Source organism: Nycticebus coucang, chromosome 2 (assembly GCF_027406575.1).
Source record: "Nycticebus coucang isolate mNycCou1 chromosome 2, mNycCou1.pri, whole genome shotgun sequence".
In the NCBI taxonomy this organism is placed as follows: domain Eukaryota; kingdom Metazoa; phylum Chordata; class Mammalia; order Primates; family Lorisidae; genus Nycticebus; species Nycticebus coucang.
This window is the reverse complement of record NC_069781.1, coordinates 3407405-3431710: the sequence shown is the minus strand read 5'-3', so window position 1 is coordinate 3431710 and position 24306 is coordinate 3407405. Positions and strand designations below refer to the sequence as shown.

Below are 24306 nucleotides of genomic sequence, written 5' to 3'. Positions count from 1 at the left end.
AAACAACCCAAACAGCCAGACTGTCTGAGGAAGCACCTGAGCAGACCCCAACTAACAGAGGAGGCAGGCAACCAGCATACCCAGAGCCAAGGCTACTGAGCAGCCCTGCCACCAAGGACCCTGGGGACCAGGGCCTGGCATCTGAGAAGGCTACCACCTGAGCTGAGCCTGGACACGCCTCTGAGCAGCCCTGCCACCGAGGACCCCTGGGGACCAGGGCCTGACATCCAAGGAGTGTACCACCTGCGCTGAGCCTAGAGACCTCTTCCCTGGGTCTCGGGGCCCAAGGCACTGAAACCATTGACCCCGCTATAAGGAGAGACCAGGTGGAAAGGACCCAAGCCCACAGGAGCACAGGGCTCCCAGGGATGGCTGCGGGACTGAGGGAGGCAGAGCCCCCACACTGCAGAGCTCCGTGGTCATAAGTCCCTTTCCCTCCCGCACAGGAGGGGCCACACTAGGGTAGAGAACCAGCAACAAGGTTGTTCAGCTGCCGTTCCTGAGGGGTCCAGGCCCAGGAGCCAGCCAGATCTAGGCCCGAACCCCCTCGGGCATGTGTCTCCCTGAGGCACCATCTCCCACGGATCAAAGGGCAAATGTCAATATCTCCTTCCCAGGGTCTGTGAAACAATGTGGACATCCTGCCATGAAGCCCACACCCCTACCACAGAGCCCTCCCCAGCCGCCGCACTCACCTGGGGGCTGCCCGTGCCGTAGCCCAGGGTGGGTGTGGTGGGCACTGACATGGAATGGGGGCCCATGGGAGAACTGATGACTGAGAAGGGCGGGCCCATGCCGTTGATAGGCGAGCTCAGGGTGCTGATGGGCGAGTGTAGCTGCCCTGGGGAGCCCAGCGAGGAGCCGATGCCAGGTCCCAGGGAGGGATGCAGTGAGGGGGCAGCCATGGAGCCTCGCCCCGTCGGGGAGTTGAGAGACGAGGAGTTCACCTGGGTGGAGAAGTCTGTAAGACAAGAATCCATGGGAGAAAGGGTCAGCGTGGGTGTTCAGGGCCAGCCTTCAGAACCCACACCAACTGCCTGCTCCCCTCAGGCATCAGGCCCACGGGAAGACCCCGGGCACCCCCAGAGAGGCCCTGCCAACCCTTTCAGCCCACACAAGACCAGGCCACGGAAGCTGGAGCTCCCCTCAAAGGCACTGCACCCCCACATGGCCGGGCCCAAGGCAGACCTGCCATAAGTGTGCTTAAGATGCTGACCTGGACCCTGCAAGCCTCTCCACCCTAGGCTGTCCACCCAGAAAACAGAGGAAGGAATGCCCATTGTCAGGACTGGACAGCCCCTCTGCCCATCCCCACGCGGGGTCGAGGGGACGGTCCAATAATAACAAAAGTAATAAAGGCCATTGTTCTCAGAGCACGTACTATGTACCAGCAGTTGCCCTAAATTCTCAGCACAGATGAACGTGAGGTTAAGGGAATATCCTATTACGGTCCCATCCTACAGATGAGGAAAGCCAGGCCCTGAGTTCTTAGAGTGCCTGTGGCAGAGCCAGAACCAGCTCCACAAGCTGACCCACTTCAAAGCACTAACTGCAGGTCCACGCTGCCTAGGCCTGTTCAGGTACCACAAAAGTGGCAGCTGAGAATCTGTGACCTGGGGTCTGTTTGGTCTCATGGGGCCCTGGGACAGGAGGGACTGGAATCGTGGAAAGGGGACACCTAGCATTCTGGGTGGCCTCCTGAAGGTGCCCAGGTGTGTGTCAGCTAGGGCTGAGACCTCCCCCACACTAGCCTGTCATCTCCACCTCAGAGATTTCAAAGTCCCCAACAAACTCAGTGAGGGCCCCACCCCACTCTGAGGGCGGGAGGCTGCCTGGAGGTGACTGCACTGCCTACAGGGCTGTCAGACCACCAGGAACCATCAGGAGCCCCATAGCCAACCTGTCCCACCCCCTGCCTCTACAGGATAGACAGGCAGTCACCTGGCTCCAGGCTCCATCATCAGATCTGCCTATCAGCAGAACTTTCTCTCGCTCCCCGCCCTTCCCACCCAGAGATCACATGCCCTTCTAAAAAGCAGAACAGGACCACAGGCATAGGAGAGGCTATGACTGAACCCACAAGCCCCAGGTCGGGGCACACACCCTGGAACGCTCCCCAAAAGCCTCAGAAGGCTTCCCCTCCCTGAACCTCATAGCAGCCCTGTCCTGAGCACTCTGAGCACCAGGCTGCCTCAGGAAGGAGTCCTGTGGGGAAGGAACCTTGTGCCAAAGGAGCCCTGTACAAGGCATCAGCATTTGCCACCTATGCCAACAAGTTTCAGAGGACTGCTGCCAACCACATGCAGGACTAGGGCGGGACCCACCTCCATCCAGAGCCGTGCTCCCGTCACCCACGGCTCAGATGAGCCTGGCATTTGTGCCAGTGCTAGCCTGGAGGCGGCAGGGGCACAGAGGCGCTGATACCATGCAGCGGACCCCTCCCAGCAGTGTTCCCGTTCCCCTAAAGCAGCCTGGGCCTGCTGAGCCCTACTTCTATGTAGAGGAACCAGCCTCAGCTGGGCATCCCTCCATGAACAGGTCTGCAGCATGACGGGTGCACCTGGCTGCCACTTATACCCCATCTGACTCAGGTACAGACTCACTACAAACCTTCATCATTTACAAAATTGGGAAAAAACCATCTCACTGAACTTGGAAATACAACCTTATGGGATTTCCAGAACCACATGCTAGCGGCACCCACTGGCAATGGTCGGTACTACAGCTCAGCCCTACTAGTCACTAATGGGACCTGCCCTGTAGATGGGACCACCTGGAGGTAAAGTCGCCAGGTGGAGAAGGCGGGGGAGGGGGGAGAGCAGCCAGTGGCTGACAAGAGAAGACAGGAAGGAGAGTGTGTCACTGAATCTATGAACCGCCTCTGTAGCCTGAAATAACTAAATTCTGGAACTGTCAGAGAAATGCCCAAAGCCATATCCCAGAAACCTGCAGGTCACCCCCACACAAACACAGGAATGCCTCACCCTGTCTCCGACTGCCCCTGGACAGGGAAACCTCAACCAGTCTCTTCCCTTTCCAAGCCTTAGTTTTCTTCTGTGAAAGGCACACAGGCACACCTAATTCTGCTCATCTACAGGAACGGAGACCGGGCCCTCCTCTTTCAGCGCAGTCCAGAGAGGCTTCCTGCTGACCGCAGGGCACAGGGGCAAGAAAGTAAGACTGACTCGGCACCAGGTGACTTTGCAGGCATCTCCCCAGAGAAGGACCCTGCGGATAACCACCCAGAAGAGGCTGGTCAGTCTGGGGCCCAAACTGCAGGGTTGCCTTCAGAAGCCAGCCGGGCTGCCCTGGCTGCTCTTCCCAGCCTCTGAGGACAAGATGGGAATTTTAAGGCCAGGAGAGAATTCGCTGCTGGATTCTCCCAGCTTCTCCACCCCCACCCCTGCTCCTGGTGTAATCATGGGAGTACTGGAGAGGACTGCAGGGTTTCTGGGACAACCTGCCAGACCACGCTGGGGCTGATCTCCTTAAGCCAACTGTCCCCAGGACAGGATGGCAGGTAGGCCCAGACCCCTGACAGGGGATTCTGTTGCTGGCCAGCTGTGCCTACTCCTGCCAGTGGGGCAGGCCAGTGGAGCAAAGGAGATCTCTTAGCCAGGGCCTGCACAGACAGCCTCGGCCTGGGCAGCTGGGCTGGCTGGTCATCTGTTCACTTGCTCTCCCTGGCAGGAAGAGGCGGTGGCAAAAGAGCGTTAGCCAGAGGGAGGGAGAGAGGGAGAGAGGGAGAAAGGGAAAGAGGGAGTGAGGGAGGGGAAGGAGGGAGAGGCAGGCCCCAAGAAAACTGCCTGCACTCAGCTCAAGTTCCAAGTCCCTGGGGAAGGGAAGCCTGTCAGATCAAGGAGCAAAGTGGTCACAACAGGGCCAGGACTGTCAGGGAGAAAGGGGTGAGAGGAGGCAGCAGGGAAGGAGACTCAGCCCCAGCCTGTGGGTATGCCCCACTCCTGTCCCTGCCTAACCTGCAGGCCCAGCATCAGCCCCAGGGGCTCCCAGCTCAGTGCCACCCAGCCGCGCTGATGTGCCCAATGCCCCCAGGCCCCCCGACTTGGGGGGACGGGCCCTTCCTGTTTACATAGAACATCCGGGGCAGACCCAGAGCCAGGTGAAGATGGGCTGAGCAGGTTTTCTGGAGTCTTGTGGAGAAAGACACTTTCTGGCCAGGAAGGGAATATTAGGAAGAAAAGGCAAAAAATGCCTAAATATCCTTCACTTGCAGCAAAGAGCCCCATCCACGTGTGTGTTCGCTCGGCCTCTTCCGGCCGCATATCCATCCCTACCCTGATAAGCGGCTATGATATTCTGGACACGCCAAGCTTGTCACCAGTTGGTCTCCACCGGCTTATATGATCCTCCATGCCCACGTCATGGGCCGTGGCATGGCCCCTGGGAGCTACCTCGAGCTAGCCTCAGACACCCCAGACTCAACCTGGGAGCCAGTGGACACACAGCCCTCCCAGCCCAGAAGGGTGACAGGGCAGCCTCTAAAGGGCAAGCCCCAAATGGTAAAACCAAATCCCTGAATCTGGAAACCTCAGAACCTATGTCATACAAGGCCCCAATATCTCAGAACTTCATTCCTCTGACATCCACCAGTCCCTCTTCAGGACCAGAAACAGTCAGTGTGCCTCAGGACCCTAGGGAAGGAGAGCACAGCCCAGGCCACAGGGACCTCCAGGGACAAACAGAAAAGGAAACCACGGAGATGCCCCAGCAGCCCCCACATGAGCAAAGGAGCCTCCCTTGGCAGCCAGACTTTAATCCAGGAAGGCTGCATGGAAGAGGCCATTCAGCAATCTTTGCCTTGACACAACGCTATCTGAATGCAGAGACCTGAAGACCCCGCAACAGAAGCCGTGGAGCAGAGATGGAATGTCTGGACACCTAGCACCCACGGCAGGCGCAGAGTAGCTTCCTGTACCCCGCGCTGCAGATCTGGGCTGTTGGGAGTTACAAGTTACATTTAGTGAAGACGAAATAAAAAAATGTCCTCATCACTACTACGGCCCCATGAGGACACAGGCTGCTCCCTGAGCTGATGAGCTCCACCAGCGGCTATGCCCACCGCTCACTGGATGGCCCCAGGATACTCGTGCCCCCAGGGCTCTTTTCAGAAGAGGGAAGTGACATTCCCCTTAACCCAAATTCCTGAGCTGCACGGCTTTCAATAGGACTAGGCCCCTCCTGCTCCTGTGGGCCCCCACAGCAGAGAGCCCAGGGAACCCCCACCAACTCCCCTCTGGCCTCTGCCTGGCAGACAGGGGAGGTGGAGGAGGTGACAGGAAATACCAGCACAACTGCAGCTGGGGTGGGGACAAGCCCCTAAAAGCCAGTCCTCTCCTGGGTAGCCAGGGAAGCCCTGGCTCTTGGAGAGGGGAACTCAAGGCAGGCCCAGGAACAGAAGAGCACCAGGGAAGGGGGGCCAGGACAAGGAAGCCCGTGCGCTGAGCCAGCACCTCTGCACCCATGCTCCCTGCCTGGGGACCCCCCCGGAACTGAAACCCTGCAGTGGGCAGCTAGCAAGCCCTCAGAGCTTCCTGGACACCCACCTCCAGCCCCCAACTTCCGGAAGTACCACTTCCCTGCCCACTGGGGGAGGGAGAAGTGGCAGCCCTGGCAGGGGATGACAGGGACCCAGCAGGACCACGGTGCGCCAGGGTTTGGGGGAAGCTCAGAGAGGTTAGAGCAGAAGGGAGGAGTAAGGGAGTGCCCACAGGCTCCAGCAGGGGAAGGGTCCTGGGGAAGGGTCCTAGGGGACCCAGCAGTGTAGGCAGATGTGCTTTGACACAGGAGCGGCTTCCAGGGTGAGCATGAGCCTGAACTCGACTGAGCCTCAGTTTCCTCCTCTTTAAAATGGGCAAGCCAAAAGCAGAGGCTGCTATGACCCCAGAGGAGTGGGCCCCATAAGCCCTCGCCATGTGCCTGCTTCCCGCCTCCCTCAGAGGGTGGTGTAGACTCAGAACTGCTGCTGCTTCCTAGCCAAGTGTTGGCTTCCGGCTCAGGTGGCCTAGGTTGAAATTTCAACTCTTCTGGGGTCACCCTGTCCTTACCCTAACCAATGGCCCAGGACCCAAATCTCAGCGCCCTCTGACTCTCCTGGGCGGGCAGAAGAAACCCAGGCCTCCCACCAATGAGAACCTGGGGGCCCAAAGCAGGGTCTGGCCTCCCACTGGCCGGAAGGCCCCAGTCACCCCACCCCACCCCCAGTCAGGCCCATCAGGTCCATCAGCTGTGGGTACCAGGACTCAGGCCGCTGTCCTGAGCCAGGGTGACCAGGCCCACCTAAACTCTGGCAGATCAAGAGAGGAGGAGGTGTCCTACCCCAGGCGGGCATCATCTTTAGTCTGGCCCCTCCCCGCCCATAGGCACCCACCAGCGGTGGCTCTTGGGGCTGCCAGCCTTGGGTGCCCAACAGAAGTTTCCTCCCACACACGTCCCACAGGCCTACACCAAGAACGGCTCCTACACCTAGCCCTGCCCATATCCCAACAGACAGGGTCCAACCATGATGACCTGTCCCCATGGCTGGCCAGCGAGCAAGGAGGGGGGGTAAGAAGCGGGTGGGTGGGGTGGACGCAAGAGACCGAGGCCAAAGGACAGGCAGGACTCTGCTGAGAAAGGGACAGAGATTTGGTTCTATGCCAGACACAATAGCATAATCCCACCATCCCTGGTGTGGGGGAGGGGAATGACCAGGGGCTATGGGCTCAGCATGGACAGGCTCCTCCCAGGGCTCAAAAGGGGACCGATGATTCTCTATGAGGCTTGAGATGTCCAGGTCTCCATAGCAAACCCAGGTGGGCCAGCGCAGGTCAGCAGTTGGGACTCACATTGCTTTTGTGAGCTCTGACCCCTCAGGTTCCCAAAGAGACCCTCACAGACTCTGAATGGTAAAGCCACCTTTATGGTCACCAACCCCTATGCAAATCAGGATAAAGCAGGGTCTCAACTCCCTGAAACCTCACCTTAGAAGGAGCCATGCTCTGGGCTCTCTGTCCTGAAAGTCAACCCCTCCCCTCTGTCCTACCAGCCCAGGAGACCTCCATGGATGAAATGGGCCCAGTTCCCCATGTGTGAGACCAGGGACCTGCTCAGACCTAGAGCTTGGGAGATACAGGGAGTGAGGATGTGTGAAGGGAAGGTGAGCACCCCGGGCGCTGCCTGAGGCCTCTGGTCCTAACACGGGAGGGTGAGCAGCAGGCAGCCCAATTCCCCAGGAAACAGACCCAATGGCAAGGACAACCCAGATTGGCAGGACTTCTGGTCAGGGCTCTCCCCCAGAGACCTGGGGGCATAAGAGCAAGGAAGGGTGGGTGATTCACACATCTTGCACACCTCAGCCTTCTCTGACTTACAGCCAAAAAAACCCAACATAAGACCCTTCAGTCCTGACCTCAAACTCCCAGAGCACAGGGCTCACCCCTTGCTATGCCCCTCATAGAGACTGGCCCCACCAAGGCCCAAAGGGTCCAGTGAAGCTGCTCTTGATAATAAAGTTTAGGGTAGGCCAATGTGTGTGATGGCCTTCAGCAAGCACTCAGTGACAAACACCTCTGTACCATTATCACCACCATCAGTACCACCACCACCACCATCACTACCAACATCACTACCACACCATCATCACCATTATCATCATCACCACCACCATGACCACCATCACCACCACCATCACCACCATCACTACCAACATCACTACCACACCATCATCACCATTATCATCATCACCACCACCATGACCACCATCACCACCACCATCACCACCATCACTACCAACATCACTACCACACCATCATCACCATTATCATCATCACCACCACCATGACCACCATCACCACCACCATCACCACCATCAGCACCACCATCAGCATCACCATGACCACCAGCAGCATTACCATGACCACCATCAGCATCACCATGATCACCACCACCATCACTATCATTGTCACCACCACCATCAGCATCATCACTACCACACCATCATTACCACTATCATCACCATCATTACCACCATCACTGCCCTTGCTAACACCTTCATCATCATCATCACTACCACACCATCATCCTGTTATCATCACCTGAGCAACCCCTTGCCCAGGCTAAAGCCCTGAGAGGCTGACAGGTTTTGCCATAAGTGGCAAAGGGATAATTTTGGGGGTTTGCTTGGCCATACTGAGCAAGTTGGGGGGTGGCCAGGGACAGGAGGAACAAGAAGTGGTGCCCAGACTGGCAGCAGCCCTTGCCAGCCCACTCATACATCCCAGAGCGCTGTGGCTGAACCCTGTGGTGGCCAGTGCGGCTGGGGCCCTGCCGTGGTGAGGGAAGTGGGAAGCACAGCCAGGAAGAAGGGATCTCCCTGTGACCAGCCAGCACCTGCACCCAAGAACACTCGGAAGCTGAGAGGCAAAGACACACACTGGGGCCAGGGTCTTTGCAGGAAGCCACCCCCTGTGCCTACTTTCCTGAGAAGCCCCTGTCTGCGGAGCTGTGGACACAGGCCTCACACCTTCCCTAATGCTTATACCAGTTACCATCACCACTCACTGGGTCACTGGGGCTCTGTCAGATGCCCGCAGTGGCCATTATGCAGGGGGGCACTTTGATAACTGAACCACCATGGCGCAGATGAGGAAACTGAGTCCCAGAGCTGCATCCACTCCCAAATCCTTCAGAGTTGAGAGAAATAGGTTGGGGGAAGGAACCATGGGGGCAGAAGGGGCAGGGGAGCTGAGAGGTACAGACCAAGACTCCTGCCAGCCCCTGCCCTCCCTGGCCCAGCCCCCAGCCACATCCTTCCCGCCTCCCTGTGTGCACCTGGTGCTGCAGGGGGAAGACCAAGGGTGCTCACAGCTGGTGACAACAGGTCCCAGGACCTGCTCTGTGCACACCTCCCTGCTGGCTCCATCCTGCACTTGCTGTGGATGCCCCAAGCACTGGCTCAGGAAAGGTGACTCTGTACTGTCACTCCCTCTTCCCTGAGACTCCAGGGCTTCCCAGTCCAGGGCAGAACCACATTTTTAGGAGATCTGTCCCAAGGGACCAAACAGGGGTAGGGGGACTGCAGTCATTGGTAAGTAGCTGTGGGACTCAGAGACCCACCCAAGGGCTGGCTCCCATTCCCAGTCCTGTGCCTCCATCCACCCAAAGGAGGGAAGGAGCCATGGGGGCAGAAGGGGCAGGGGAGCTAGGAGGTATAGGCCAAGACTCGGGTACAGAACAGAGTCCTGAACCCAGAAGGCTGGACCAGGATCCCCATATCTGCAGGCCTTTTAAGAGCACACCAAGGTGTCAGATGTTACTGGGAAATACTCTATATCCTCCCAGAGATGGCTGGGGGGCAAGGAGGGTTCAAGTGGCCTCACTGATAAGGTCACCCACTCTTCCCAAGGACACAAGGGGAAAAGGGCCTGACTCAGTCAGCCAGCACCAAAGGGGCAGTCAAGAGAGCACCGTGACAGGCAGCACCAGCACCAGGCTCACCCAGCCACACTCCCTCAGCCAGCGGGAACAGGGAATAGCTGGGCTCAGGACCACCCCCCCAGAGAGTCCTGAGAGCTATTTTCTAGCAAGCTGGCTAGTGTCCCTGCATGGAGTCCCCTCCCCGAGGCATGTCAAGCAGACCACCCCGACTGGTGCCCAATGTCTAGACTATATCTCCTGACCAATGGCCCAGAAGGGCTGCCTGGGGCAGAGCCCAACCCCTGAGCTGGGTGGAATCCCTATGAGCTACAGAAGGGGTGTGATGAAAGGGACAGGCCCCAGGGAGCTAGGAACCGTGATCAACTGCTGTGTGGCATCCTCCCAGCTTCACCTCTGCAAACGGAGACTCTAGCCCCTGGGGCCTGGTCGGCACTGGTGGGCCAGGCAAATGTCAAGCTTCCCTAAAAACAGAGTCTCTGTGGTGATAAAAGATGCTCTGAGTAGCAACTGCCATGGCCCAGCTATCTGGTCCACATACACACCAGGCTAACATTTTACTGCTTGAGCTCACAGAAGCGCCACAACCAGACAGCTGTCCCCACCTGCAGAAGAGCAACCAAGGCTGGCAGCAAGGTGTTTCCAAACCCAGAGCAAGCACGGCCTGGCCAGGACCAGAGGTCCAGCTTCCTGCCTCCTGTGCCCCCAATACATGTCACTCTTTGGCCACCAGGGTAGAAGCCCAGGGCCCTATCAGTTCCAGCAATGAGGCCCACCTTAGGAGATGGACACCATCCCCGGAACCTGGAAGGATGCTCACCTCTCCAGGGCTTGGCAGGGGCTCCTGGGTGCTGTGGCCTCCCTTTCAGGCCGTCCCCCTGAACCGTCCCCAACACCTCCATGGTGCCAGCCTAGACCTTCGAGGAGGGTGCACATGAAGAAGGGGAATTCCTGGAAAAACCCCGCCTGCTCCACAGCCAACCTGGGAGGTGAGGGGGCCCCAAGCCTGTGGGCTCTCGGGTGCAGTTTCTCTTTAACAGGAAAAGAAATGATTCTTGTTTCATTTTGAGCCATGTTGCTCTTAGTGGTTCAGAGGCCCCTGCCCACCCGCCACTCTGTCGTGGAACGCTGTGCTTTCCACCACCCTGCAGGGCTGTTTTTCTCTCTGGTTTCATGTGCCTCTCCAGCTGCCTTCAGGGACACACGCACAGACACGCAGGCCAAAGTCCAGTCACATCTCACCCACCTGTAGCAGAGCAGGGAGGGTACAGGGTAGTTAAGTCAGGGACTCTGTAGAGGTCAGGGCACAACTCCTGGGGCCCCGTGTGGGGCTGGCCTCTCCTGGGGACATCCCCGAGTTCTCCCACAGCTGGCTGAGCATAACCATGGGCAGAAGTGGTCTTACATGCTCAGAGAGGCCAGGCATGACCACCCAGGGCCATGCAGTGGACAGAAGCAGGCCCAAGCAGGGAATCCCCAGAGGGCAGAACACTAGCATGGCACCCAAGGTTGGGAGCCGGGTCCCTCCAGTGGGTCCCAGCTTTCCAAGAATCCCCTGCTGCCATACCATACGCCTGGCCCACCCCAGCAGGCAGGGTAAAGTCCCCATAGCAGAGGCTCACCCACGCCTCACTGACTCAGACAGCAGAACCCAAGCCGGTGCCCATCATGTGCGGGGGCCTGGCTGGCGGGGTGTCTGCAGACCAGGGACGGAGCTCCACCCACAAGACAGACAGAAAACAGGATGTTGGCCCAATGAGCGGGGCTTCCCCATCCCATCCGCGGCATGGATGCCCGCCCCATCCTCACAGCAGGGCCCGCATGGCAGCTCACCATGCTAGCAAAGGTCTGACCCTCTCTCCTCACCTGCCCTGCCTCTGTGGCACAACAGCAGCCACCACAGAGTTTGGCCTCAGTGCGACATTCCCACCCTGCTAAAGACCTGGGTCAGGTATCCCCAAGGCACCTGGTTGCCTGGGCCCAATGCTGACAGGATTGATTCCTGGCTGAGAATCTGACCAACCATGCAACCACCACTTTCAAATTTGCTGTGTGCCAAACACTCCTACCCTTGCTGCCTCACCACCCAGGGAAAGATGAGTGGGCTCTACTCCTCACCAGGAAGCAGGGACCCAGGAATCTGGTCCAGGGAATCCAGGCAAGTGCAGAGCCAGAGCCACAGACTCCAGAATAGTCACCCTTGTCCTCAGCAGGGCTCCAACCTAGGATCCTTACTGTGTCCCTTCCCATTGATCAAGGGGCCACCCTGGTAGCAGGAGGAGACCTGAGGATGGACAGGTGGCAGGCAGCACCTGTGCCCTTGGCCCCTGCTTCAAGAACCTGAGCTGGGACTACAGTGAGCACCATGGTGGCACCAGACCGGCCAGCAACCGGGAGCAAATGGGGAGCAATGGACAGGCTGGCCAGCTATCATGGAAAGGTCCCTCTGGACTCGGCATGACTGTGCCCCCATTCACATCACCACTCCCGCCAGAATGCCCACCAGCCCCTTGTGTACAGGTAAGTGGCCAAGTTCAGACCTGGCCAGGCCAGGCTATACCCAGCTCAGCAAACCCTCTCTACTGCTGCCCCCTTCCCTGGTCACCTGGAAGGGTGGCCACTGTCTACACTGTCATCACCAGAACTTCCCATGGCCCCCAATGTACCTCTAAAGCCCAAAGCCCCCAGCCCAAAGGGACCTGAGCCCTGGCCACCAGGGACTGGCCTCTGCTGCCCCTACCCCAGCACCCTTCCTGGTCTGTTTGGCCTCACAAGCACCCATTCCTTTGGGTTTCATGAGCAACCCTCAGGGGCGGAATGAGGCCAAGGTCAACATAGGGAAAGGGGAAATCCAGCAAAACTGCAGCTCCATCATTTACACCCTTCCTGGCAAATCTGTGAAAACAATTTCCATGAAATGTTAACAGCATGCATTGGGGTAGGGGAAGTGGAGCAGGCTGGGGACATCCACGACAGGACAGGCGACCAAAGTGGCTCTGCACACCTAGGAGCCCAGGGCTCGGTGGGGATGTGAGGGGACCCACCTAAGGGGCAGGTGAAGCCAAATGCAGAAGCCCCAAGCCCACAGCCTTGGAAGAAGCCGGCCAGGCAGGCAGCAGCCACCAGGTCACACACCCTGCAGGGAGCATAGGGGAGATGGCTAACACAGCACCTGGCCAAGAGGAGCAGGGTACCCAGAGGCTCCCGAGAACCCCTACACACTGGACAACTGGGAAACCTGAGCAGCTGGCCCTGAGAACCCTCAGCTGTCATCTGGATAGTTAGGAGAATGGAGCAAAGAAAGAACAACAGCACGCAACCTCAGGACCACATCCCCTACCCAGACTCAGAAAGACCACAGAAACGGAACGGGCCAGGAAAGCCTGATACACTCACAGCAGCTGCACGGACTCCAGAAGCTAAAAACTCACACACTCGATTTCTGGGAGCTGCCCTTGCTCAGGGCCTACTGACTCAACTTTCTGCATGCTGCTAACATGCTGCTCTGGATGAATTCCCAAAGAGCAAGCAATTGGAAAAGCCAGAAATAATAAACAGGAGGCAATGGGAGGTGCTGAGCCCAGAGACACACAGCAGGCTCCTGGTCCCCAGCAGGTCACCAGGACACGCACGCAGGGCAAGGCACACCGTGTACCTGCCACAACCCGACATCACACAATGCAGGCAACACTCATTCGCGGCACTTTACAGCAAGGCACCCACTTCACAGGCTTCCCTATTCCAGCTATCTGCTCCAAACCAAGTGACCCCCAGAGACTGCCCACCAGCCTCATCTGACATCTACCACCAACCCACGATCTGAGGCGGGTGGGCTAAACACCTGTAAATTGCAAAAGGATTTTCAAAAGCCTCGGGAAAGCAAGATGGCCCAAGCTCTCATACCAGACATCCAGGTGTGATTTGAGTCCCTCCCTCGAGCCTCCCTGAGGCCTTGGGAAAGTCACTTCATAGCTCTGAGCCTCAGTTTCCCCCTGAAACGTGAGATGGCTGTGGAGACAGAAGCCTCCACATGGGCCCCGGCACTTGGCATGTGCCTAGTAACAAATACCAGGTCATGAAATAGAGAAATGGGACATGAGCTGGGCCGGGCAGGAGTGGGCAGGCAGGCCTGGGAGCCTATTCTGGCCTCCCCCTGCATGAGTGGGTAGGGACTGATGCCTTTAGACTCAAGCCTCCAACTCCAGCTCCCCTCCCCACAGAGAGGGGCTGCTAGATGGCAACGAGGCTGCCTGAGCAGTCTCTTCTCCCCACCCCCCACCCACACCACAAACACACCAGCCAGAGCAGGGACCCTGGGCAAGGGCTGGGCTATCCACCCAGGCCAGCTTCGGCAGCCAAGCCTCCTGCCACTCCGTCTTGAGTGCTGGCCCAGATGGATAGGATTGGGTACGCTGCACCCTTCCAGCGAAGGTCCCTGCCACTTGCCCGGCCTCAATTTCCTCACCTGTGAAAGTACAGCTGAACCAGACCCCCAAAGGGTCCTCCATAGAGCCTCAGAGAGGTGAGCAGAGAGAAAAGCCAACCACTCTCCTGACCCAGCACAGAGCCTGGAGCCCCTGTCTTTCTTCTAGAACAATCTAGTCTGAAAGGGACCCTCTGGCCCAGATACCCAGGGAAGGATACAGAGCTCAGTAGTCCGGCCCTCAGGCTGTGCGGTCTGGTAAACCAAGGGCTGACGAACTGTCAAAGGTAGCCAGGGGGTACCAGATACCCTGGCACAGCCAGGCACACAGTGTGTGCAGCAGCTGAGGCCAGATGAAAACCACACTCCATGGAGGTGAGTCTCCTGCCCCCAACACCTGCCCAGACCCTCGTTTCCTAGGTCCTCTGCCCCTACCCTCAGCAGACTTGCCATGAGTCTTGCACTGACAGTGGGCACCCTCCCAGGCCACATGGAGCACCATGCCCACCAAACCCAGCCCTCACCTGCCAGCCACCTGGGGTCCCCCACCCGCCAGGCCAGGCCACCTCCTGAAAGAGAGGCAAGGAGGTGCAGCCTCATGGTGAGAGCAGGGGAGAGGTCCCACCATGGTGGTGGCCCCCTCAACCCCCGGCCGGCTGGCTCAGGCTCCCACAGCCTTGGGCGATACAGTGTGGCGGCTTGGGTAGGATCCTGCGGGAAGAGGCCAGGAGAGCCGGCGTCCCCTCAAGGCAGCCTGGAACTGGCTGGGTGCAAGTGGCACTCACGCTGGCCCAGCAGCCCAGTTCCCCTTTCCTGGGGCCACCCAGCCCACCACCCTCGCCCAGACACCTGTGACCACAGGCCACTCCCTTTGGCCAAAGCCAAGAGCTTCTTGGAAGAGGACAAAGACCCTGGCCTCATTTCCTCAATCTGAGGCGCGACCATCATAACCTGCAGCTGGTGCAGCAGAGGCCGGGGCAGGGGGAAGGCCTGGCATTGGGTAGACCTGAGTTCAAGTCTAGCTCCAGCATCAGCCAGCTACCCAGCTGCAGGCAAATCAGCTGACCAGGCTAATCTGCTTCCCTATCTGCATGCTGGGGGACCGTGAGAACAGGCAGGAAGGACCTCACCCCGTCATGCCCCTCACCTCCCTCCAGCCACACATCAAGGTCATTCCAAGGCACAGAACACCTTTTGGCCCATCAGTCAAGGCCCATGCCCAGGGGCCAGCAGTGGGTGGTGGGGGCCCAGGGACACAGCCTCAGCCTCAGCCTCACCAGGCCCTGGCACACAAGCGGGGACTCCTCAGTTCCTGCCCCTGAGCCCCAACTGGCCCTGTCCGCAATGAGGCTGCCAGGAAGATCACCCACTGATCTGTTCATTTGTGCCCAGCAAGCCTCATGGTCCACACTGGGCTGCCAGGAAGCCAGACTTCAAGGAAAGCTGAGCAGCAGGCACTCACAGCGAACATGCCATTCCAGGCCAAGACTGGGGATGGGCCACCCAGATGTCACCTAAAACCAGAGAGGACCAGAACTCTCCAGTGGTACAACCCTCCACTCACACCCATCTGAAAACCTTTCTGCAGGTGGCACCCAGGTCAAGAGGCCAGGCTGGCCCTGAATCATGGGAGGGCACTGCCCTCATTAGAGCTCGTGAAACTCCAATGGCCATGATAGCTCAGGGCCCCAGCAGTCAGGTGACAGGTGGGACACCAGTAAGTTCCATTCTTCCTGGAACACTCTCACATCTGGGCTGACAGCCAAGCAGCAGCCCTGCCGTGGTCTCCCTCCAGCCCCTCTGGGTCCTGCCCCAGGCACAGCCTGCACAGGTCCCCACAGTGGCTCAAGCACACTCTCCGCCTAAAACCCAGCTTGTCGAGGGCCCAGAATGGGCCCCTTCCTCCTGGGCTTCATCGCCCAGAAAGGTCCATACTCTCCAAAAACCACTACATTCCTGATTCCTGGGCCTGTCCCCACCCGAGGCTGTCCCAAGCTTGCTGTGTCTCTGCCACCTGCTACATCTTTGGACTCAACCCTTAGTCACCAGGGCCCCACATCATGGCTTGCTTCCCTCTGTACCCCAGGCCCAGACACACAAGCCAGTGCTCCATGAATTTTCACCCAGTTTGGGGCTCCAGAATGACGAAGGAAGTCCCAGGGGGTACGTTGTGAAGTGGAAGGGGTCTGAGACTCTGGCTGCAGCCAGGGAGGACCTGCGGCATTTACCATGCTTTCCCCCAGCTCCGGCTTTGTGCCACAGGCACCTCTTATTTTCCTAATGACACAAACAACTCCAAGGCCTAACATTTATCAAGACCATAGCCACATGGTCACTCAACCTCCTCCGTGTTAGCTAGGACCCCTTCTGCTCTTCACTCTGGATGTCCCAGCTCCCTGCTTGCTTGGTTAAGGGCCCAGCACCACACCTGGACAAGCGTACCCAAAGGACAAGGGAACAAGCCAGTCCTGCCTGGAGCGAGGATCACAGCCCAGCCTAAGTCAGAGGCTTTATCTCCGAGAGGCACGTCATGCCAACTCAGCAGTGGCTGGTGGTCAACCGTAACCCCTAGATCTTCCCCAGCTGCCTGAGGGATCCTCGTGGCCCTCACCCACTGATCTGTTCATTTGTGCCCAGCAAGCCTCATCCCTTGAAAACTCACTCTCACACTCCTAAGTGGCCAGGCAAGACGGAGTGCTCAATGTGCCGCCCTTTTCCACCCATCCCCAAGGCATGACCTTAGCCCCATAGGGGACAGGCAAGACCCGGGACTGCAAGGCCACTTTTCAGGGCCAATACAGACTCCTGCCGCAGCAGGGCCCAGAGCAGGGGCCTGGCCTAGTCCTGACCTGCAGTCAGGCTCCAGCTCACCACACCCCTCAGCCTCATGTGGACCTGCCTCAGCCCCTGAAAACGACCCCACATCTACCTTGTCCCACTCTGACATTGCTCCATGATGACAGACAGACCCACCCTGAACCCACAGGGCAAGCCCAGCTGACCTGGTAGAGCCCCATCCACCGGCTAGGTGGCCCTAGGTGTGGCACACAGCTCCCTGGGATGATGCAGCTGGGCGCTCGTCCTGCCACAGCCCACCTATGTGTGCTGGAGCCCGGGAGGTCTCTGGCAGGACTCAGTGCTCACACACATCACCTGTCTGCCCTGCCTCTTACACACCCGGAGATCAAGTAGCCTGGGCTGCAGCACAGCACAGCCAGGTGCTTCCTGGCTGCTTCAATCCCTTAGGCCCAAGTCTTGCTGACCAGGCCTTACCCAGACGGGCCCAACCAAAGGTGCGCCAACATTTAGTGAGTACTAAGAACGAGTAAGTTTCTGAGACCAGCACTGGGGCAGAATCCAGAGCAGTCACGTTGTGTGGCATGGGCGGGAGGGGCCTGCCCAGGGGGAGCCAGCCCTTTGGGGACAACTCTCAGCACATCTCTTCCCAACTCAGCCTTGCAGCATCAGCTCTGCAGCTGCAGCCGGCGTGACAGTGTCCACACCACCGGAACTGGAAAGTGCCTCCACCCAGCCCCCATGCACACAGGGAGCCAGCTGATAACGCACTCACCAGCACACATCACACTGCCCCTCTAGGCGCCCTGAGGGTCCCACCCTTACACCGGCACCCCATGAGTCCCATGGAGCCACTATTCGATCAATGTACAGGGCCCCAACCTGTCCTACCCCTGCCTCTGGGCCACCTGGCCAGTCCAGCAAACCAGGGGCTTCCCTAGGGACAGGTGTGGGGGCAGGACTCTGCCTGTGTCTCGGTTGCAGGCCTGGCCCCTCTCTCCTGCCAGCTGTCCCAGACCTGCCCCAACCCCAGCTCTCATCTTGGCACCCACTCCTGCTCCCTAGGAGGCTCCACCAGCCCTGCTGTGGCCCCCACCCCCACCCCCAGCTTCACCCCTCCCTGTCAAGGTGCTGAAGGCCAGAGCCTGGGCCCTGGCCAGAGCCCACTGAGCCCAGTCAAAAGCAAACACACAGGACACCACCCAAACCTCAGCTTCCTTCCTCCCCGCATGCCGCCGGCAGAGAGCGCACAAGAAGGCAGGGGCACCGAGGGTGGGGAGGCAGGGGCCAAACCAGTGGCAGTTAAATTTAGCCCCCAGCAGCTACCCTTGGATGAGGCACTGCCACTCCCTCTGGCTCACATCCTGGCAGGGGTGTGAGCACAGGGGGTGGTCCTCACAGGGCCACCAAGGAAGCCCAGCTTGCGTGCTGGCCTCTCCCAAACTCCTGGGTCTGGGGACAGAGGCTAAGGCCACACTTGGGACCAGACAATGCAATGCCTATGTGCTCCGATGGTGCTCGCCACCCCCAGGCAGCCCCACCAGAGATTGTGCCCATTCCTCCAGTGGGTCCCCTGCCCAGGGGTTCCCAGAGGCAGCATCATAGAGCATCTCACGTGTGGAACGGGCACTAATTCTCAGTGAAACCACCCATGGCCCTAACCAGGGCCTCTGACAAAGACAGGCAGAGCCAGGAAGCCCCCACCTGAATTCACCCAAGGGTCTCTGTCACTTACCCAGGCCACCACACCTCCCTCTCCCAGAGAGGCCCTGTAGCCACATGGTGGGGTAGGGGACACCATGTAGGTTGTGGCATCCTGCCCTGCCCAGCCCCCACTTCCCGCTGCTGTGGCCATCAGCCCCTCTTGCCCCAGGCCAGGCCCCCAGAGCCCACACAGCACTCCCTCCAGGTCTTCCTGTTAGGGCCACCTCCTCCACAAAGCCTTGCCTCTCCCTCTCAGGCAGAGGCCCCAGCCCCAAGAGACCCCTCAGTGCACTCTGCCCCACCCTGCCAGTGCTGGCCCAGGTCTGGGCTCCAAAGGCAGAGGTCTGCTTCATCCCTGCTCTCTGCACCCTGCCCCTGGCCCTGGCCCAGGCCAGACACTCTCTGGCCACCTGTTCCCCACCCACTGCCTCCTTTAAGCGTCTGCACCCCCCAAGACCTCCCAGCCAGCTGTCCACTGCACCGGGGCCTCCTGCGATGGTCCCAGCCCATATCTGTCCTTCCTCAAATTGGCTCCGAAGCAGCAGCAGCAACAGCAGCAGCAGCTGAAGCTCAGAGAAGACAAAGTCCTCGCCTGAGTCACAGAGCTGGTCAGAGCCACACAGGGTGCAAACCCAACACCTGACTCTGCCCCACTCAGGGCTACATCTCCGCCCTAAGGGCTGCACTCCCAGGCTCCTCCTGGGGCTCTGTTCTCTCTGCTACATGTGGACTGGAGGGATCCCAACCCCTGGTATGGGACAAGCAGCTGTCTGCCTGCAACTAGAAGTCCCCCAACCCCATAAGTGGCAGCCCTAGAGCCCTGGGAGGCCCCTCCTCCAGCCAAACCTGGGTGGGGGGAACTGAAGAAGGTACTCAGTGAGGCTAGAAGGCAACCAGAGAGCCAAGGCCCTTCCCACGTCTGACCCTGGACATGCCAGCTATGACTGACAGGCCTGTTTCCACCTACGTCCAGCTTGTAGCCCTCCTACCAGCAGCATCTGCCCACTGAGAGGCTGGCACCTGGCCCTATGGACACTGGCTTCTGGGACTAACCACAACCCCCGCCTGGCCCCACAGCAGAGACGCCAAGCCCTGACCTGGCACCAGCTCAGGTTCTCCGGGGGTCCTGTCCCGCCCCCCACGCGCCCTGTGCTGTCCAGCCTTTGCATGTCCACTCATGCAGCCTTACCACCCCCACCGCTCGGATTGGCGTGACTCACGGGGTCAGCATGCCACCTCCGCAGCTGCCCCAACATGATGCTGGTGAAAAGCGACAGTGCTGCCACTCTTGGCCCATGGGCAGCAGGACGGACATTAAGGACCTGGGGTCCCAAACCCCATGGGGCCGGCCAGGCACCATGCTGCCAAGGGGCCACATGGCAGAAGCCTGGGAAGGTCATGCTTCTGCCATGCTGGGTAGGGAGCGTAGGAAAGTGGACTGCCAGGCTGGAGTCCCTAACCCCAAAGGCTAAGGGCCCTGAAGAGCCTGCAGGCTTCCTGACCCCAAGGGGGAGCAGCCGGAGGGGTCAGACCAAGTCCATGTCCTCTGCAGTCACCGAACCAGAGACCAATATGCCTGTTGGGCTTTGCTGTACTGTGAAGGGGCTGTAACCTCCAAACCCAGGTCCCAGCGGCTCACGCCCACCCCATGAGGCCTCCAGGTTTTAAACTCAGGAAGGCCAAACTCCGTCCTGGGAGGCACGGCTGGGCCAGGTTCCTCATGGCCCTCAGGCACAGAAAAGCTCAACAGAGCCAGGCAGCCTGGTACCTGCCTGGGCAGGGGCCTGAGATTTTCTGTAAGTCAGGGGTGTCCTGCCCACCCCCAGGGACAAGGAGGGGCTCCAGACAGGAGGGTGCAAGGCCCTGCCCGCTGCCAGGGAGCTGTGGGCACAAGGGGTACGGGCCATACCTGGGCTCAAAGGCTCCATTGAGCCCCTCCTGTAGAAGACTCTGGGCCACCAGCCGCCAGGCCAGGCATTATGCATGCCTGCAGCAGCCATGGCAGTGATGGCCAGTACCCCTCACCTCATTGTCCTGGGGCAGGCTCTTCTTGGACTTCTAGACACGGCCCCTCCCAACCACAGCCCCCAGATGCAGATCCCACAGAGGCCCTTCTTACGACACACCACTGGAGCCCACGCACCACCTCAGCCCACAGTCCTGGGTGCTCACCATTGGGCAGACTGCTTTCCCTATCACCTGTCACAGAGGCCCCCTTCACCCCCCAACCTGTGCACAGGACATCTGCCCCTCAGTAACTGCCAGCACCGTGATGGGACAGACCTAGGCCCAATGTCAGGAGCACACAGAGTGTGGGTAGAGATGGAGAAAGACGGTCACCTGGAGCTTGTGAACAGGATGGGGTCCTCAGCAGAACTAAAGGCAAAGGGATGAGGACTGACCGGACCCCAGCAGCTGAGTGGGCAGCTGAGTGGCCGCTCAGTGGCTGCACTTGCTGACGAAGGGACAGACCACAGCAGAGGACCAGCCCTCACCAGCAGAGGAGAGAAGGCATGGAGCTCGTGTCCCCACCCAAAGACAGAGCAGGACCTGTCTCTGTCAGAGACAGCAGAGCAGGACAAACTGACTCAAGGAAACAGACCAGAGTCACAAGCAGGGACGGCCTCACTCCCATACTGGACAGGCTCCGGAGGACTCTCCTGCGGCCCGGGGCCAGAATCGCCCTTGGATTCCTGTGGGCAGTAGACACAGTGAGGCTGAGGCACTTTGGGGTCTTTGGTCTCCTGGGGACCAGCCTTGCTCAGCAAACCCCAGGACCAGGGCAAACACCAGATGAGTGCCAGAGCTCCCCGGCCCCTCCATGTGACTCTGACCCTCTGACCCAGCCTGGCAGCCCACATTCCCGAGGTTGGCTGGAGATACCTCAGCACCTGCCCCTGAGCATCACTTCTTGGGGACAGGGACCAAGGCCGATTCCCTGGGCACCCAGAAGCCTGGCCCTGGGCAAATAAGCCAACATCCACATTCCCCTCCAGGACCTGGGACCCTCTCAGAGCCAAGCCACGTCTTTTCCCACTCCACCTTCAGGACATGGGGTAGCCATGGCCCTCGGGGAGAAGAGCCAAGCCACACAGTAGTGAGACCCCACACAAAGGTGGGACCCCCACACACAGGGTCAGACCCCACACACACAGGGTAAGACCCCACACACAGGTTTGGACCCCACACACAGGGTAGGACCCCACACAGGGCAAGACCCCACATACAGGGCAGGATCCCACACAGAGGGTAGGACGCCACATACAGGCATGGAACCCACACACATGGCAGGACCCTATACACAGACATGGGACCCCACACATAGACGTGGGACCCACACACAGGCAGGACCCCATATACAGACGTGGGACCACACACACAGACTTGGGACCCACACACAGGCAGGACCCCATACACAGACGTGGGACCCCACACACAGACATGGGACCCCACACACAGACATGAGACCCCACACATAGACGTGGGACCCCACACACAGACGTGGGACCCCACACACAGACATGAGACCCCACACATAGACGTGGGACCCCACACACAGACGTGGGACCCCCATACACAGACATGGGACCCCACACACAGGCGTGGGACCCCACACACAGACGCAGGACCCCACACACAGGGGTGGGACACCAATCCTGGTGCCTCTGTACACAAACATCACACGGCAACACTCCCACTGACAAGGCTCCAAGAGAGGACCCAGCTAACAAAAAGCTGGCCTCTCCCCTGTGACCACAGTAAGAAGCTGCCCCTGACGCGCCCAGGTGGCCTGGCACCCCCAGTTCAGGGCCTTGCCTCACCCCTCCCTTGCCTGGCCCCAAACCCACAGCAGTTGCCAGCTTCCTGAGCTCACCTCTGAGCCCCGGTGTGAAGCCTACTCACCACCCAGGGCACCACCATGCGCCCAGGTGGCCACTGCCCTAGGACAGCACGAGGGACAGTCAGGGACATCCCCTGGGTTCCAGGGCCAGCTGCCTGCCCCAGCTCAGCCCTGACACTGGTCCCTTCCTGGCACTTGGATTACCTCAGCCCTCCGAGGCCAGAAGAGCCCCCACTCAGCACCCCGTCACCTCAGCCCTGCAGGAGAGGGTGAGGCAGGTTTCTGGGGACAGAAGTTGGTCTGGACAGCAGGAGGGTGTGACAGATTAAAACACAAACACAGCCGGGCGCGGTGGCTCACACCTGTAATCCCAGCACTGTGGGAGGCTGAGGAGGGAGAATGGCTTGAGCTCAGGAGTTCGAGACTGGCCTAAGCGACAGTGAGACCCCGACTCATGAAAAAAATGGAAAAACCCAGCCGGGTGCCACAGTGAGCACCTGTAATCCCAGCGGCTTCCGGAGGCTGAGGCAGCGGGGTGCCCGCAGCCCAAGTCTGAGGTTGCGGTGAGCTACCACACCCACTGCACTCTGCTCAGGGGCATAGGGTGGGACCCTGTCTCAACAACAACAACAACAAAAAGTAAAGAAATAAAACACAAACACAGACAGGGCAAAAGAGGGGAAAAGTCAGATGTTGGCATAGAAATCTTAAATTTCTGGAAGAATCAGCAGGCTCCTCATTGTACCCCAAATCCAACACAGAGCAGACACAGCACATGTGGACTCGGGTCACAGAAGCTTGGGGTTGAGACCCCAGTGTCATCCAGAGGCACCTAACACCTGACAGAGTCAGGGGAGCAGCGACACCCACAGGGTAGGGTTCCCCACGGCCTTCACAAAAGGACACGTGGCTAAAGAATCCCGGGGCTGTGAGGTGTCACTCACACACCCCACAGAACCCCGCCACTGCCGAACATTACCCACCCTTGAGGGACCAAGGGCCAGCAACAGCTGGACAGATAATTAACTGAGCACATTCGCACCAGAAATTGAAAAGGACCAAGAGCCCATGGAAGCTCCCAACTCTGATAGAAACCTAAACTCTGAATTCTGTTTTTGTTTTAAAAAATAAACACCGAGCCAGGCACAGTGTCTCTGACGCCTAGCACTCTGGGAGGCTGAAGCCGGTGGATTGCCTCAACTCACGGTTCGAGACCAGCCTGAGCCACAGTGAGACCTCCTTTCTAAAAATAGCCAGGTGTTGTAGTGAGCGCCTGTCGTCCCAACTACTTGGGAGGTTGAGGCAACTCTGGGCACCTGAGCCCAGGAGTTGGAGGTTGCTGTAAGTTGTGACGCCACGGCACTCTACCGAGGACAACATAATGAGACTGTCTCAAATAAATAAATAAACACTGAGATGGGTCATCATCTACCCCAATGCAGAGAACAGCCAGGAAGCCACACCTCAGGTGCAGGGGGTCGGTGGGGGGAGGGTTCGTCGTGTTCTGCTTGAGTTGGGGTGTGCACTACAGAAGCACAGCACCCTGCGGCCCCTCACACAGACTCTCAGCCAAAAGCAAACGCTTAGGTTCCTCCAGAGTGAGGTGTTTCCAAAATGCCACCTGCCCCCGCAGCCCTCAAACCTTCTCCCAAAAGAGCTGGAAAGATACCCAGCTGCCAGCCAGCCCCAGGCCTATCTGCTGGGCACCCCAGGCTGCCCTCTGGCCTGGCCTGTGTCCCCAGCTGTAAAAAAAAAATCAGACAGCTGATCCCACTCACTCCTAACTACCTCCAGGCCCATTACGCGAACGATCTCTAGCTGAACCTGAGATGAACCAGGGTTTATTCTGGGCCAGGACTTGCCTGGAATCCTCCGCCCACCTCCTGGGACCAACTTTCCACAGCATGTGAGACCCACCGGGACCCCACAGCCTCCCTCCAGGAAGCTCACCCATTTCCCAGACCCTAGAAGCCACTATGAGTTAGGAGGGAGGAAGGTTTCCTGGGGGCCCAGCCAACCGCAGACACTGGCACCAAGCCAGGAGGACAGCAGCTATCCCCCAGCCATGCTCTCAGCCCCACCTGCCCCGCCCTCAGCCTTGGGTTGTTCC

At 59.1% G+C, this 24306-nt stretch overlaps 1 protein-coding gene across 2 annotated transcripts in view; it reads right to left on the bottom strand.

Annotated features, from left to right (window-relative positions):
• The window catches only part of RXRA (retinoid X receptor alpha), a 99828-nt gene that overhangs the window by 31526 nt on the left and 43996 nt on the right, over positions 1-24306 (bottom strand). Inside the window, exons 1-2 of one of the 2 annotated variants that reach the window (XM_053558698.1) lie at positions 18837-18935; positions 696-961 (exon numbers count right to left, since the gene is read on the bottom strand). In XM_053558698.1, the coding sequence (XP_053414673.1) occupies positions 696-905 (210 nt within the window). In that variant the 5' untranslated portion in view covers positions 906-961; positions 18837-18935. Of the gene's footprint in view, positions 1-695; positions 962-18836; positions 18936-24306 lie in introns of those variants that run through there. The other variant, XM_053558692.1, reaches the window with a different exon arrangement.